Below are 16,416 nucleotides of genomic sequence, written 5' to 3'. Positions count from 1 at the left end.
AACAGGGGATTTCCAGGGCTGGATGCAGCAAGGGGTGGGCAGGGGCTGGTTTCTGCCAACCCTGTTGCCCTTCTCGGGATTTCTCTATGGAGAAGCTACCAGAAGGCAGCAAGCACCAAGGCAGCAGGAATTTCTCCCCACAGAAGAGCCCTTCCCACTTCCCTGCACCACCCTATCAGTCAGACACATGTCATTATTTTTAGCAACATAACCCCTGGAGCACTGGGATGTGCAGACACACAGTCTAAGGTAGGGAGGGCTGGGAAGTGCTGGCAGAGGAGGCAGGAGGGCAGTGGAAATCTCTCCCACGTCCTTGGTGAATTCCCCAGATATTGTAGGAGCACATGGGTTGTGTACAGGTATGCAAAGTAAAAAAATATCCCTGAGAAATCCTAATATTTTCCTGGGGTAAACAGTGGAAAACAGGTGGCATTTTCTGTCCCCTCCAGGTGACTGTGCTCACATGGAATGAGCCAGAGCAGGGATTGGAATTGGGAATGCTGGCTGTAAGGCAGGGAATAACGAGATGCCCAAAGTGTCCCCCAGGTCAGAGGTGGGGTGTGTGGCCTGTTTAACCGCTGCACTGCTGTGGGGTGAGGTGCTGGGGTGCTGCAAAGTCCCACTGCTGGTGGCGGAAGGTGATCCCTCCTCAGCACTGGGAGCTGCAGCTCCTGGGAGCCCTTTCTCAACTCTTCTGTCCTGGGAGCTGAGCTCTCACCTCTGCTCTTCCCCCTTTTCCAAAACTAACCAAAACAAGCGGGCCCAAATGACAACCAGCCCCTGGGACAATCCCTGACTGCTGCGTGTCCCTGCCCCGCGGGGCAATTCATCATTCGCCTCCGCGTTGGAGCGTGATAAGGAACCAACAGAGGTTTCCTTCCAGTTTCGGGATTCCCGCTAAGTGCTGTCTCCATGGGTGGTTTCCCTCAATCCCCCAATTATCTCACTTCCTCTTATTGTCACAAAAGGCACGGCTATCTGCCCTGGAATAAAGCTCCCCGGCCCTCGTGGCCTGCGCGGCCCAGCGCGGGGACAGGCCCAGCGAGGCCTCGTCTCCCCTCCTTATCTCTGCCATGCCCTGAGTGGCACAAGCAGTTAAGGGCCTTTTATCAGAGCCGCCAAAGGCTTTAATCAAAGAGGAGCAGCGTCCTGCCCGACACCAGAGGCTTCTTCCTCGAGGCTGGGTGTCCCGGCAGCCTGAGCCTCCGCTCTCCTCCCTGAGCCTTCTGCTCTCCCCTCCCCGTGCCTTTGGTAAATGGAAAACAGCCACCAGGGCTTAGAGGAAAGAAACACAAAGTTAATGGGAACCAGAGAGCCAGCCTGGGCTGCCAAGCAGCTCTTTGCGAAGTGAAATTAATTAAAAGGGAAAAAAAAAATTCACTAGAGATGAGCGATTTGGGTTGGATAAATTAGAGCGTGATCCAAGGTTTCATGTCACTGAGCGTGGAACTTCCTTCCAGCACCAGCAAGGATCTTTGCTGGACATGGGAAAATAATCCTATATATGATATTCCTTTTTTTTTTTTTGCTGTTCCAGTCTCTCATTTCTGAGTTTTCCCTCATAGTTCTCCTGCTTTCCTATGTTTGTGCTTAACAGTTATCAAGCCTCACCACCTCAGAAAACAAAAGCAAGAGTTTGTCTGCTCCTACAGTCCCTCTGTCCATTTTCTAGAGTGGAAATCTTATTGATTGTGTTGGACTATCCACTCTCCAAGCACTGGCTCCTCCTCAGGCAGTTTAGGATTTATCTCAAGCGGATTATTTCCTTTCCCAAGGCTGTGGTTACGGATAAGTGCTCTCGGGGGCAGAGGGCAGTTCAGCTGGCTTTGACACCAGCTGCTGTCTGCATCTTCTGGGGTGAATTCCAAGCCAGTCTCCTTCCAGCTTTGACATCTCCTGAACTTTCTCTGCCTCCTCTTCAATCAGAGCCAAGCCTTGGGTTAGACTCACTTAGGGACAGGTCTGTGTTCACCCAACTCAAAGGAACCTTGTTCAACTGCTGCTTTCCTGGTGACCTAAGGCAAGGATAAGTCTCTGTGGCTGGCAGTGTTGTTCTTAGCTGTCAAGGCAAGATGGATTCACTGTGGAGATCTGATATGGAATTACATTAGGGGAGAGCAGCAGAGCTGCAGGGGATGTTATCTCTGAAGGCTCCCCTGCTTCAGGGAGGTGATGCTCTCCTGGCTGAGGAAGGAAGGAAGGACACATCCCAGAGCTCCTAATCTGGTGATTCCTGGTGTGCAGGTGGGAGGGCAGGGTCACAGCATTGGGAATGACCCCAGTGCACTGCAGTGGGGTTGCTGTTCCAGGAATGGGGAATGACAAGGGTCATCCTGCCTTGTATCCCAGCCCCACACTGGGATTGCTGATGGCATGTGACAGTCACTGGTCTTGAGAGAATGGACTACCTCCAATCCTGGATCTCATCAAGGAGTGCCCTCAGCTCTTGATGTGGATTTTTAGGCTGACACAAAGAGCAGTTGGAGCTTTGTCTTTTTTTCTGGTTGTTCTCCACCTCTCCCTCTCCCATTGTTGTGCTTGGAGAAGCCCAAAAGGCCTCACCAGCAGGCAGCTTGCCTTGTGTCTTTCATTTAGCCCCATATCCCAGTTAGGATAGTGGGCCTTGTTTTCCCTTGTATTATCCTCTCTCTCAGATATCCTGATGACTAAATAGTCATCCCTCTAAACCTCTACTCCCTCCCAGCCTTACACAATCCCAACCACTTGGCAGATTTCTGGGATGCTTGTGATGCTGAACAGGAGGCAACTGGAACAGCCTCTCCCTGGGGAAGTTATAAAAGTTGTCAAGTTGGCATTCTGAGGGAGAAGAGGGATGTGGCAGAATCCACTGGCTCCAACCGGTGAGGACCATGTCCTTCAGCCCCCTAACTTGGACATCACCCTGAGGAAGGATTCATTTTTCATCTCCTTCCTGCTCTGATGAGGTCAGTGCTGGTACAGCAATGCCTTTCCACCTTCTCCTCAAGAAACAGGCATTGTCAGTGTGCACAGACCTCTTTGATGACTGAACCAACTTCTCCCACATCCCACCCAGCTTTGTTTTTTCACTCAAACAATCTGTAGGACAAAACTCAGGCATGGGATATCTCCTTGGAGGACACACTGCTCACCCTGCTGATGTTTGGAGATGAGATGAGATGGCCAAGGCTCAGGCTGTGCTGCAGCTGGAGAGATGCAGTGGAGCCCAGGGCAGGGTGGCTGTGGGACACTGAGGGTGAGGAAGGGACTCCCTGCATGGGGAGGAGATGTTCAGGGAGCTGGGGTGCACCCATCTCTTGCTGAGCAGCCACACTCTTGTGGCACTGTAGTTTGATATCTCTAATGAGGAAAGGCTGAGGGAGCTGGGCCAGGCTTGGCTGAGAGGGGACCCCATCAGTGTCTGCAGGGAGGTGCCAGGGGATGGGCCAGGCTCTGCTCCATGGTGTCCAGCAGCAGGACAGCAAGCAGGAACTGATGCTTGGGAGGTTCTACCTGAACTGAGGCAAGACACCTTTCCAGCCAGGATGCCCAGGAGGGTGTGGAGTCTCCTGTCTAGAGATATTCCAGAGTTTTCTGGACACAATCCTGTGCTGTGTGCTCTGGGATGACCCTGCTGGAGTAGGGAGGCTGGACCAGATAAGCCACTGTGGTCCCTTCCAACCTGACGCATTCTCTGACCCCCTTCTCCTGTCAGAGGCGCCTGCTGTGCCTCTGCAGGGAGTGCTGGCAGCTTGCTGCCTGTGGAAAAGATTCCAGCTTTTGGGGGCTGGATTGTCCCTGTCCCACAGCCCTGTTGTGTTCAATACAACACAGCCATATCACAAACAGTGAGATATAGCTGGAATGGCTGGCATGTCTTAGGTTCCATGTCCCAGGATTTAGGACTTATTTTCCCTTTAGAGACATTCATTTTGATTGAATCTGCCTTGTCCTTTTCTTCTTGGACAAACTTTGTCACTCTGGCAGCCTGATATTGGCTCTCCAGGCTCGTGCCAGATCCATGCTGGAATCCAGACTGGATAAAACAACAGAGTTAGTGATAATCACCCATTGTGTGTCCCTGACAAAGTCAGGATGAACCTCCTGTAATGCCCTGGAAGTGTGGGTGAGCTCTGAAAACCAAAGGAGTCATGTCCCATTCTTCATTGTCTTCCACCCTGGGGAGATGAGTGTCATGTGTGGGGAAGGAGCTCTCCTGATTTACACCAAGGGGGAAGAGGGAGGCCCAGCACACCCTGAAGTCCAGAGGCTTTCCATGTTTGCATTTCATTCTATGTGGCCCGAATCTCGGAATTGGGAAAATTCCATTTAAAAAGCCATTTGCGTGGTATTTACAGCCCAGCTGGAAGTAGTAAATACCGGAAACCTTGGAAGCGCTCATGCTCTCACTCAAGCTCCTTCATTAGATAGATCATCAAATTCCTTGTGAGGGAGCCAGTTTCCAGCCCATTCTTCAGGCTCCGTTTTCCTTGGATTCACTTCAGAGCAGCTTCTCCCTGGCTCTGGCAGCTCCCCCTGCTTGGCAGCACCTCCTGCTTTTTGAGGTTTGTGCAGCATTGAGGGGCTGCTCCCTAGAGCTGATCACCACCCTTGGCTTCCAAGAATAGCAGCAACAGGGGGAGATGGTCAGGATATCTCTCAGGATAGCCAACAGCTCCTCTGAGGGCTCAGTGGCACCTGGAAAAGGACAAGGAGCTGCTGTCAGGGAACCAACATGGGAATCAAACCCTGAGCAGGCAGTTACATATCCCCAGTGTCTGCTTATGTTGATAGGAGGAGGTAAGAGGACCTTCAGGGACAGGGTTACAGGCTTGAGCTGCACTGTCCAGGCTCCAGAGCCAGGATGAATTGAAGCTGCAGCCTTTGGCATTGCATGAGAGACCTGTTGGTCTTGTGCTCCTTTTGTCATTGAAGACGTCCCCTTTCCACCCTAAAGCTGCTCCACACACCCTGGGGATGCCCTCCATCTGCTCTGTGCTGGCTCTGATCTCCTCTGTGAGGAGGGGTGGGACAAGACCAGAGAGCCTGGACTGCTGTAAATCCCCCAGGCAGCACAAGCTGAGACTCTCTGCTCTGCATCATCCCACCTCAGGATGCACATGGACCATTCTCTTCCCTCTCTAGCACTTTGAGGCTCCATAAATGGGAAAATCACTGGGAGGAGGGGCAGGAGGACAGGCAGAAGCTGTTAGGGCAGCCTGGAATCCTTTGTTAGTGCCTAGGTCCTGTTTGGAAATGGGAACAAGGTCCATACACACCTTAAAATCCCTTTCCACATAAAACATCAGGGAACCTGGCTCTAGAGGGACCAGGAGTGATCCTGAGAGCTTACAGAAGGACAGAGGGCACTTATGGGGTTTCCACTGAAATCCTGGTTGGCTTGTTGTTTCCTCTTCACCTGTGATGGATTCTGGAAGTGGTTCTGTGACACTGCAGCTCTGCCCAGCTGGGCTGTGGCAGGCAGTGAAATGTCTGGGGTAAATGGAAAAATCAGCAAGCTCAGGTTGTAAGTCAGGCTGTTTTACACCATGGAAAAACAGAGTTTGACTGGTTTGTGTTGTATATTTAAAAAAATCAAAATAAAATAAACAGTCAAACCCCAAGCCAATGATTTCTGGTGCCAGCAGAGTGATGCGGTTTAATGCTGAAAACTTTATTAGCAGAACAATGCTGCATTTTACAAGACATTGTTTTTCCACCCCAGTGTTCTTATTACTCAGCGGTGGGTCAGGAATCCAAACTTTTTACACTGTCCATAAAAGCTCCAGCTCAGGCTGCTCTTCCAGATGTGCCTCCTGTCATAGAGCTGAGATCAGGAGAGAGGTTAGACCTGTGCCTCCAGCTTTTGGCTTTCAGGGCACCCCATCCTTTCCCCTGCTCCTACAAAAACTGGACCTGAGCTGGATTGAGGACAATGACACATTCCTGCATCTCCCTGCTCATTGTTTCAGCTGGTTTCAAACATGGGATGGAATTGCTCTTTTATCTCATCCTGCTTCCCACCCCAATGTACAGAGAAGGCAGAGGAGAAACTTGATAATCAGGGCTGTCCATTGGTGAGGTGAAGGAGCCAGGCTTTGATGTTGTCAGGAAGAACAAAATGGGACTGTGGCTTTCCACCTGAATTTACGCTATTACAGAGCCAAGGACCACTGTGGGGATGTCCCCATGGTGTCCCTCAGGACCTGCTCTTTGTGGGATTGTTGGATCAGGATGAACAGCAGCAGTTGCTCCAGCTGGACTTGGAAGACCCCTGGGTGGGAGCAAGGGGTTATTTTACATGCAGAGAGGGTGCAGCTTTCAGGAGAGCCCTCATGGCTGTTCAGGGCTATAAGGGTTATGTGCATGTGTGTGTTTAGAAGAAACAAAAGATGCCTGCGCTGCCCACCTGCCCTGCTGAAGGTGTGACATGAGCATTCCCCTCAGAGCAGCCTGGCCTCTGTGCCTCTTGTGGGGCAGATGCTCTCAGTCCTCCTTTCTGGGCAACTGTTTGGGGTTTGTTTCCCCACTGTATTTTGGGGGTGGAAAAAATTACAGCCCAAAACATGTCAGTGGAGAAAAACTGTAAAGGGTAACTTGTTCCAAATTTCTTTCAAATCTGACCCCTGTTCAAAGGGTGCAGCCAGGACAGCTCTAACCAAGTGGGATGTTTTCCTGCCTGCACCAGAAATCTTGTTTTTGAAGAAGCAAAGTTAATCCATGTCAGAACAGCTCCCCTTCCCTTGCCACACTGTCCTTAAAATCTCTTGGTGAAGTGCTCATCCCTGGGAATTTTGCCATCCATTCCAGCAGAGCTGGATTTCATTTGATGACCCTGTGAATGAATAAATAAGTGTACATTCATTTATTCATTTGGCCTCACCCTGGAGATTTCACCTAAATTGTTTATCTCCTTCCCTCTGCTGGCCTGGGATGCTGCAGGAAACAAAGGGCTCTGCAAGATGTGCCTTGTTGTTTCTAGCTGTGAAATTTACTTTTCTCCTTTGTTCCCCTTGGCTCCAGCACACGGCCCTGTGAGGATTTATGTGCCCAGCTGCCTTGGCACAGCTGAAGGCTGGGGCTGTCAAACTCCAAATCTGATTGTCCCAACCGTGCCATCACTGGTGCTCTCTTGGGAGGATTTTTATTGTGATCTCCTTTTTTGTCTTTTTTAATCATTTATATTTTATCATGGAAATATTTTGTTGTAAAGGATTTGAGTTGGCAGCATTAGTTCTCAGGCTCCTGGGGGGAGAGTGGGGATCCTGGTAGGTGCAGAGGTCACAGGCAGATGTTGTTCCTCAGGTAAAAGTGGCAGCAGGAAGGAGATGGGGAGCATGTGGGGGGATCACCAAGCAAGAAAAATCTCAGGATCCCTCCAGCATCTTGATTTGCCTCCCAGAGCTCCTGGATAATCACTTCCCCACTCTAGCAGAGAGGGCCAAGTGCAAGGCTTGGTTTCCACAGGATAGATGAGATCAGTTCCAGGGAAATGATGAGGATTTACACCAAGGGAAGTGTCAGCTTGTCCTGCAGAGAGGGACATACAGCCGCGGGCACGTTATCATTGGTGGCTACCAGGACTTTTCTCTCCCAACAGATGAGGAATGTTCCACCACCGAGCATCCCTACAAGAAGCCCTACATGGAAACCTCTCCAGCAGACGAGGACCCTTTCTACAGGTCCAGTTACCCTCAGCAGCAGGGACTGAACACGTCGTACAGGACTGAGTCGGCGCAGCGCCAGGCCTGCATGTACGCCAGCTCGGCGCCGCCCACGGAGCCCGTGCCCAGCCTGGAGGACATCAGCTGTAACACGTGGCCCAGCGTGCCCTCGTACAGCAGTTGCACAGTGTCTGCCATGCAGCCCATGGACAGGTTACCCTACCAGCATTTCTCTGCCCACTTCACCTCGGGGCCGCTCATGCCCCGCCTGGGCAGCGTGGCCAACCACACGTCGCCCCAAATCGCAGACACCCACAGCATGTTCCAGCACCAAAGCTCTCACCAGCCCATCGTGAGGCAGTGTGGACCTCAAACGGGCATCCAGTCCCCTCCCAGCAGCCTCCAGCCGGCGGAATTCCTGTATTCCCACGGCGTGCCTCGAACCCTGTCGCCCCACCAGTACCACTCGGTGCACGGCGTGGGGATGGTGCCAGAGTGGAGTGAGAACAGCTAACCAGGGGGGCAGGGAATGCCAGAGCCACGGGAAAATCCCAGCAAACGGGAGAAGGAAAAGGAAAAGAATCCCCCTGTTGATAACAAAGCGTTTTGCAAGACTCCTTGAAGTGAATGTTCACCACCAGCACTCGAGAGGGACGGACACTGACTGAAACCACGGCTGGGAGCCATCGGCCTCGCTGTGACTTGCCCTGACCCCCCTTTTGTTTTCTTTTGTTTCAAAAGAAAAGCCAACAGCCCAGCACACTTCTGTCCCTCCACGGTCCCACCCAGTTTGTGTTGCTGCCACCACCCTCGTCCCCTCCCTGCCCTTCTGCTCTTTTTGTTCTCCAAGGGACACCAAACTCCTGCTGCCTTTCTCACCACGGTCAGAATGCTTGAATGAGAACAATTAGGATGTTACTTTTTTTTTTTGTGGTGTTGATGTTGACAATGTTATATAATAAATAATAATATATATTTTTTCTTTCCATTTTCTCAGAAAAAAAAAAAAAGAAAAAGACACCGGCCTCTTTCCCAAGGGTGAATTTTGGAGTGGTGTTTCTTGGTTTTTTTTTTAGGTAGTGTTATCTTTACTTTTCAACAGAAAGAGGTACTGAGAACCCCAAATAAATAAATCCAGTACCTACCTCACCCAGGCATTGTACCAAGAGTGAAATTACTCCCACAGGGAGCTGTGTTTCCTTACAAATTCCCCAAAATTCTCTCCAGGAACCATTCCATAAACCATCCCCTCATCTCCTTTCCCATTTGTAATTCTCTCACTCCTTTTCCCTTCCCATCTCCTGGTCTTTCCTGGTCCCTCAGCCATCTCTGACAGAAGCATGGGGTTATTTCCAAGCTTGCAAACATCCCCAGCTTGAGTCCTGCTGGATTTTTACCAGCATGTGGAAAGCCAGGCTCTGAGCCAGCTGCCACAGGGGGAGAGGGGGGAGAGGATGCAGACACTGAGAGGAAAATGTTTGCTCACCAAAACGATGATGACGCTTGTTTGCAATCCCAGGCTTTCATTTTCTCCTGTGTTCCTTTGCTTCCTCTCCAAAAGAAAAAGGAAAAAAAAATTAAAAAGAAGGGATATCAGTCTGGGTGTGTGAAGTGAGATATTAAATAAATGTGTTTAAAAGGGGCAGAAAGTGATCATGAGAGGCTGGGAGCAGTGGAGGCAAAAAGAGAAGGAAAAGCAAAATTGTGCAAGGAAAAATGTCTACTGCAGAATATTTCAGGTGTAAAATTTCCTGGTCCTATTTATTTATACGTGGGAGTTCCAATAACTCCAATGATGTCACAAAAGCAGCTCTGATTCCAAGAGGTTCAAATTTTTATTGAAATGGAAGTTTGCTTTCTTTTCTTCTTTTTTTTTCCTCTCCAAGCTGTGCACACTCTATATAATTTACATATATTTTTAATTAAAAGTAATTCTAATTAACTAAAGAGGTATACCTGCGTGTCAGCCTCTGGGAATGTGGGTGGGAATGTGTGGGAATTCTGACCTTGGAGGGAACACAGACAAATACCCAAAGCCATGGAGCTAAGGAGCAAAAAATAATCCCAACCTAACTGTGCTCTCCCATTTTTGTGTGCCAATTTATGGCTAACAAATACCACACACTCTCAATGGCAAGGGAGTGCACACCTATTTTTAATGTGTTTTCAGGTTTGGGGTGGTTTTACCTGATTTTTTTGCTTCAAGTTGATGCCTGTAATTGAATTTTTATTGATTTCTGCTGTAGCAGAGGAGGTGCAACACCACAGGGGGGAAGGTAGGGATGGGCTGAGCTTGAGTTCGAGCTGTGGCCTTTGCTCCCAGCTGCCTGGGTCCCCCAGGGCCCTGCTGTCCTGGGGTCACCTTCCCATCAAGGCAGATTTCAAAGTGACCTTGGTGGGTGCTGGGGTGGCATTGGGAACCCCCAGTGAGGTGGAACTTCCACCCTGTTCCCAGGGGAGTGAGGCTGGTGGGAGGTGTTTGGCCCAGGGGAGGTGTGGGGTTGTGTCCTAGCCTTGGTGAAGGAGGGGAGATGCTTTGGGAACTGGAAACCAGGTGGGGAAATCAGCTCCAGAGCAATGAAGAGATCGAAGCTGGGAAGCCCAACAGAAAGGTTGGCTCTGTGGGGCTGCTGAGCCAGGATCACTGCAGGAAGAGCACGGAAGGAAAGAAGCCAAGGAGGTGTCCCCAGCCTGGTCAGGATCACCTCAGGAAGAGCATGGAAGGAGCCCAGGAGGTGTCCCCAGCCTGGGCCAGGATCACCTCAGGAAGAGCATGGCCAGGTGCTGGGAAGGAGCTGAGGATGTGTCCCCAGCCTGTCCCACATGGTGGGGACACTGAGGGACACCCTGCAAAGGCACAGAAAGGCAGCAGGATTGTTCAGCACACAGAAAGATGGGGTTGGCTGAAGAGGTGTTTAAAAAATGGTTTATTGCAAAATCAGTCTCCTGGAAGGGTGAGACCGTAAGGTTGTCACATCCAAAGCCATCACTTTGGAAGCCATACATTAGAGGCCTTGCATCAGAAGCCATTATAATTCTCATTACAACGTCTTTTATAGATTTCTTATCCAATCACCATCTTCCACAAAGCTTGCTAACATCTTCATTACCAATTGCTAATTGCTGTTTTGTATGATTTACCCCAATGCAGCTTTTTCTATGCAATCACATAACTCTACAGAAACTTATTGCTGTATCTTCTACCTTTTATCAACTCTATAACAAGTTCTGTTGCTAAACTTTAATTGTATTCTACTATCTTGCTTAGCATATTTGTTCACTTATATGAGGCCTAGATCTACTTGCTTAAAACGTATTTCTGCTTAAACTACAAATCTTTATTCTTATTTTGTGTCTGTTTCACTAGCCTATCCTAAACCTTCAAGCCTTCTCCAAGGGCTTAGGTCAAGCACTTTATCCATCTCTATCTCTGAGCCTGCATGCTCAAGGCCTTGGGGGCTCTCTGTGCTGCATTTCCCACCCAGGATCAGTTGGGTCACTCCACAGAGAAATTCCCACCTTGCTGTCCCAGGGATGTGGGGTCTTCTGGGCCTCTCCCAGCACTGCCTCCAATAAAACTTCCTTTTTTTGGATGTCTGCTTTTACTGTTTCATGCTTGCAAAACATTTTGTGATTGTTGGGTCAGACACAGCCAAAATGTGATGCTGGAGCTCGCCCTGGGTATCAACAACATTTGTGGGCAGAAGGAGATGCAGGCACCACATGTGGGGCAGGGCTGGGACCTCAATTCTCGCAAAGCTTTTTGTCTGCATGGAGCCACCCCCAGGGAATCACCCAAACGTTGCATTAAATCACACAGAACATGCAGTGCTCCAAGATTGATGAGTAAATTGCATTTTGAGTTAAGGAACACAACAATTACACTCTATTTAGCTGTCATCTGAGTTGTCCTTTCCCAGCTTGGCTGTCCCACTGCTGACCATGTAATCATCTAATCCCCACCAAGCGATTCCCATGTCATTACAGGGGCTGTGGTTACCCTGGAAGTAAAGAGGACTCCCCAGAAATGCCTGCCAGGCATCTCAAAGAGGATTAAGGAAAACTAAACTCCCTTGGAAAATTACTTCTTAAGCATTGGGAGGAAAGCCTCAAGCTTCCAACTCCACTCATTTCCTCAGAGCACCTCAGGTTTGGTTTTGGCTCTTTGGGGTTATGCTGAGATTCTGTGATGGGTTTTGGGGTTGGAAAACCAGGCAGACCCCTGAGGATCCAGCCTTGTGGAGCCACATTGGTATGAGGAGCAGGGAGGCCATCAGTGGCAGAATCATCACCTGTCACATGTCACTATAGGACACCAAATAACACGACGTGGACACGCAGCTCTCACAAGGTAAAGAAAGAATTTTTAATTTCTGACTCCAGCATTTATAGATTTCCAAAAGTGACAGTGGATTGGAGGGTGACAGTGCCACCTCTCCAATGACACTGGACAAACCAATAGTCCATCAAATTTCTCCTCCTCCATAAAAGAATGCAAAACAATAAGTTATTTACATAAAGTGTGTGAGAAAGTTTGTTGCAAGAATGTAAAAATCAGAAGGGTTAGAAAAACTTAAAAAATCGGGGTGACAGTCACAGCAGTAAAATCTGGGATCAAGGCAAAGAAAAGGTGGTGGGAGGATCCAATACAGCCTTTTCCCCCTCTTTTGAAGGAGTTTGTCAGCGTGGCATTTCCATATGGCAATTCCATTTCCATGAGAAGGACTGGGAGCAGTCAGGATGTGAAGGGAAAAGTGATCCCAGCCTGGATGTGGATGTGCCTGCTCTACCTTCAGCTTCTGCTTTTCCCCAGATGGTCCAAAACAACACCAGGAGCTGTCAAGAAGAAGGTTGTCCTCTCCCTCTGACTGTGATTTTAATGTTCCAAAGAGCTTGATGTGATTTCTTGGATTTCTTTTCTTATGGATTTATTTCTTAGCCAATGGTAATAATGCTGACAATAACAATAAACAGCAAAATTAGGGGGAAAATTACATTTGTCAGTGGAGGAATCGGACCAAAGAGCTTGCAAAATTCACCCTGCTCAGAGCTAAACTGGCAATTCTTCCCTGTGAGGGTGGTGGGGCCCTGGCACAGGGTGCCCAGTGAAGCCCCTGGATCCCTGGCAGTGTCCAAGGCCAGGCTGGACAGGGCTTGGAGCACCTGGGATGGTGGAAGGTGTCCCTGCCCATGGGGGACACCTTAAAGCCCACTGGATGGGTTTTAAGGTCCCTTCCAACACAAGCCATTCCATGATTCTTTGATAAGAACCTTGAAACACGAGGAGGACCATCCCCAAACAGTCCTCTGGTGTTTTCCATAAACCCCACTGAGGGTGTTGGGGCTGGGCTGGGGCTGGGCTGCTCCTGCCCCAGGCCTGGGGACAGGGATGATGGAACCAGAGTCCAGGAGAGCTTCACCCCGGGGTGAGGAGGGACCTGGACTCCAAAGGGAGCTCCAGAGGAGCAGGAGAGCTGCTGAGGTGGGGGGAGAAGGCAGTGGAGACCCCTCCTCCCCATGAGCAGGGAACCTGGTGAGGAAAGGAGCCGTGGGACATCAGCAGGCAGAAGGCAAACAGGCCTTTAGGGATGAAGCAGAATAAACAAGGGCAGGTATTGTAAATCAAGGCAACCCCTGTGGAAGAGAGGAATGATGTGGAGGACTCCATGATATCAGAAGGCTAATTAATTACTTTATTATACTATATTATTCTATACTACATTACACTACAGCTAAACAGAAACTGCCCAAGAACTAAACTGAACAAAATCCTGTGACTGTCTGCTGACCAACAGTCTGGACACATGCCTGGCCCTGATAGGCCAAGGAAACAAAACACCATCACTTTGGGTAAAGAATCTCCATATTGCATTCTACTTTGGCACAACATAGGCACAGCAAATGAGATAAGAATTGGTTTTGATCACTCTTTTCTCTGCTTCTCTCACTGCTTCTCTCAGGTTCAGAGAATGTGAATCCCACTGGCAGGCTGAGCAATTCCTCAGAGCACAGAGCCCAACCCATGCTGAGAACACCTCTGAAAGAGAGAGCAGCAATTCCAGCCTGTGGTCACAATGCTGTTTTTCCAGCTGCCTCCCTGGGCTCAAACACTCCCTGCCGGGTACCTGGGGAGGATTTTGATGCCCTGGGAGGCACAGAGAGCTCTTTGTCCGCCCCTATCAATCACCCCACATTTCAGGTTTCACCAGCCACAGTGCTGGGTGGGTTTTGAGATGAATTTTCCTCACCAGCAGCCCCCAAATCTATGCTGGTGAAGCTTTTCCTACAGGCAGAGATGCTTGGAAGGGACAAAGTCACCCCTCTGCTGCTCAGGCTGCTCCCACAGCAGAGCCAGCCTCCCAAAAATTGCTGTTGTGCCTCGAGGGCTGAGGGAAAAAAATATCCCAAAGCCTCAGGATTCTTGTCCATAAATCCAGCCCACAATATCATAGACTTTACAGTGCTGCCAACTCTGACAATTTTATGATGGGTCTCATGTGATTTGCAAAAGTGTGGTTTCGTTTTTTCTCTTAAAATTTCCAGCGCCTGGACACCAGTGAATATATGAGGTTCTCAAAGGATTCTGAGTCTTTCCCCCACTGCCCTGTTTTTGATTTTTTGTTTGATTTTAGAACATAGTGTAAAGAGGAAGATTTTACTGGAGAGAAAAAGTGAGGCAGAGAAACCATGACTTGGGAGGTGGAGCTGGAACTCATCATGGGCCAAAAAATATTTCGTTTTGGGGCCTTTTAAATTTGTTTGTTTGCTTTTTAAAATTATTTTTCTCTTAAAATCAATGCCTTTGCTGTGTTATTTTTTGAGAAATAAAAATGACAAAGTTGAAGTGAGTGGCAAATGTTCCGAGAGTGGTTTGAATAAATTCCCACCCCCAAAGAGGGGCAATACTTCATTCACATTTAGATTTTACTCCTTTAAAATTTCCAAGGAAATTTTCCAATCTGAAGTCATTTCAGAGGGATGTATTTCACTTGAATCCATCACACCCAGGGGCTCCAATATCTCCTACTTCCTTTTTTTGGTTGAAACAAATCCTTCGGACTCAGTGCCTGGTTCTGGCTGTGGGATTTGGAGATTTTGCCCTGAACCTTTAAGGACTCAACTACAGAAAAGTGGATTTTAAAGTGTTCCTGAGACAAATAAAGGCAAGAAATAAAGGTACAACATCTTCCAGAGTCAATCAGAAGGGTTGGTTTGAACGTCCTGGCTCAAACTTCTCCTGGGAACACCTGGGAAAAGCCCCTTGGAGACAATCCCAAGGTGTCCCACCTAGATGAGCCCTCCCAGCACAGGGATTAAAGGCAAGGGGAAGAGGAGGTTGAGGTTTAGAGGAGGATTTGCATCAGCTCCTTGTGGAGATTCTGTTGGGAGCACAAGTGAGTAAAAGGAAAAAGAAAGGATGCGGTGAGAATATGGGACTTGGTCACTGTGGATGTCACCTGGGCACTGCTCTCACTCAGGGGTGTTTGCTGCTACCAGAGCCTGAAGAAATGAGCTGTAATCTACTCAGGGCAATAAATGGTGCTTGAATTATGAGCAGAAAGTACAGCCCTAAGCTGGGAGGGAGGAAGAGGCAAACATCTGCAGCAGTGCACGGTGAACCCTTTAAGGGACTGAGGGCTTGGGGGTACCTGTATCCATAAATGTGGTTTTGTTGGGCAAGGTCAAACCACATTATTATTACTATTATTATTATTACTATTACTATTATTATTATTATTATTATTATTATTATTATTATTACTACTACTACTACTACTATTATTATTATCATCATCATCATCACCATCATTATTATCATCATCATTATCATTATTATTTGCTGCCTCTGGGAATATCAGAGCTGCATAATTTTTGGCATAAAATATTGCTGCTGGCCACCCCAGCATCCCAACTTGTTGCTCAGTTGTAAGGAGTATTCAAAGAAGGAATAAAACATGGGGAAGTCAGGAACCAAACAGAGTCAACTCATTCTTAGCTGTGTTATAATACAGCTACTATATATTTAATTATCTAATAATTAATTATCTATTATTATTATTTGTTCATTTTTTACTATTATTTAATAATAAAACATAGCCAAAATATTTAATATAATATGTGATTTAATAATTATCAATAATAATATTTAATATAATAATTTAATATAATATATAATTTAAATAATAATAAAAAATGTCCCCACTGTCTTCCAGGCACTGGGGTTCAGTCTGTGCCTTTACTTGAAAGTTTTTACCCATAAGGAAGGGAGCTCTGGGTCTGAGCAGGATTATCACCATTCTAGGGCATTCCTGAATGTGATATGGGATTATTTTTAAGGTTGGTTTGTTTGGATCTTTGTTCAACTGACACAGCTGTTAATAAAGTACAGGAAAGTGAGATGCCCTTTCTCCCCTGGTCATGGCAGCTTTTAGGGTTTTTTAATAGCTTGATCAGTTATTGATGGATGGGGCAGAACCTCCTTGGATCATTAGCTGAATCCTGCTCTTTCCAGGAGGACAGGATTCCAGGAGAATTTCAGGACAGGTAACTCTGCCTGAGAGCTGCAGCAGGCTGGGATGGGACAGCAGCTAAATATAACCTAAATTAGGGCTTCACCTGGAGAGTTTGGGAGCCAGGAAAAGTTGGACAGGCACTATTGTGAGAACGAATTGGCTGGAGAAACTCTCCAAGCTCAATGGCATTTCACTGAGGATCCTCAACACTCAACCTGAAATTCTTCTGGGTTTTTTGTTGAAGGTGGTTGAATTTAGCT

The 16,416-nt window shown here is 48.1% G+C and overlaps 1 protein-coding gene across 6 annotated transcripts in view; it reads left to right on the top strand.

The window, feature by feature from the left end:
* Window positions 1-9,431, top strand: part of TBX5 (T-box transcription factor 5) — a 136,029-nt gene extending 126,598 nt beyond the window's left edge. For all 6 annotated transcript variants that reach the window (XM_030959250.1, XM_030959249.1, XM_030959248.1 and 3 more), the window contains exon 9: window positions 7,580-9,431. In XM_030959250.1, the coding sequence (XP_030815110.1) occupies window positions 7,580-8,157 (578 nt within the window). In that variant the 3' untranslated portion in view covers window positions 8,158-9,431. The remainder of the gene's footprint in view (window positions 1-7,579) is intronic.
* Window positions 9,432-16,416: the final 6,985 nt, after the last annotated feature.

The sequence above is a fragment of the Camarhynchus parvulus genome, chromosome 15 (genome assembly GCF_901933205.1).
Source record: "Camarhynchus parvulus chromosome 15, STF_HiC, whole genome shotgun sequence".
Taxonomy (NCBI): domain Eukaryota; kingdom Metazoa; phylum Chordata; class Aves; order Passeriformes; family Thraupidae; genus Camarhynchus; species Camarhynchus parvulus.
This window is presented reverse-complemented; position numbering and strand designations above follow the sequence as displayed.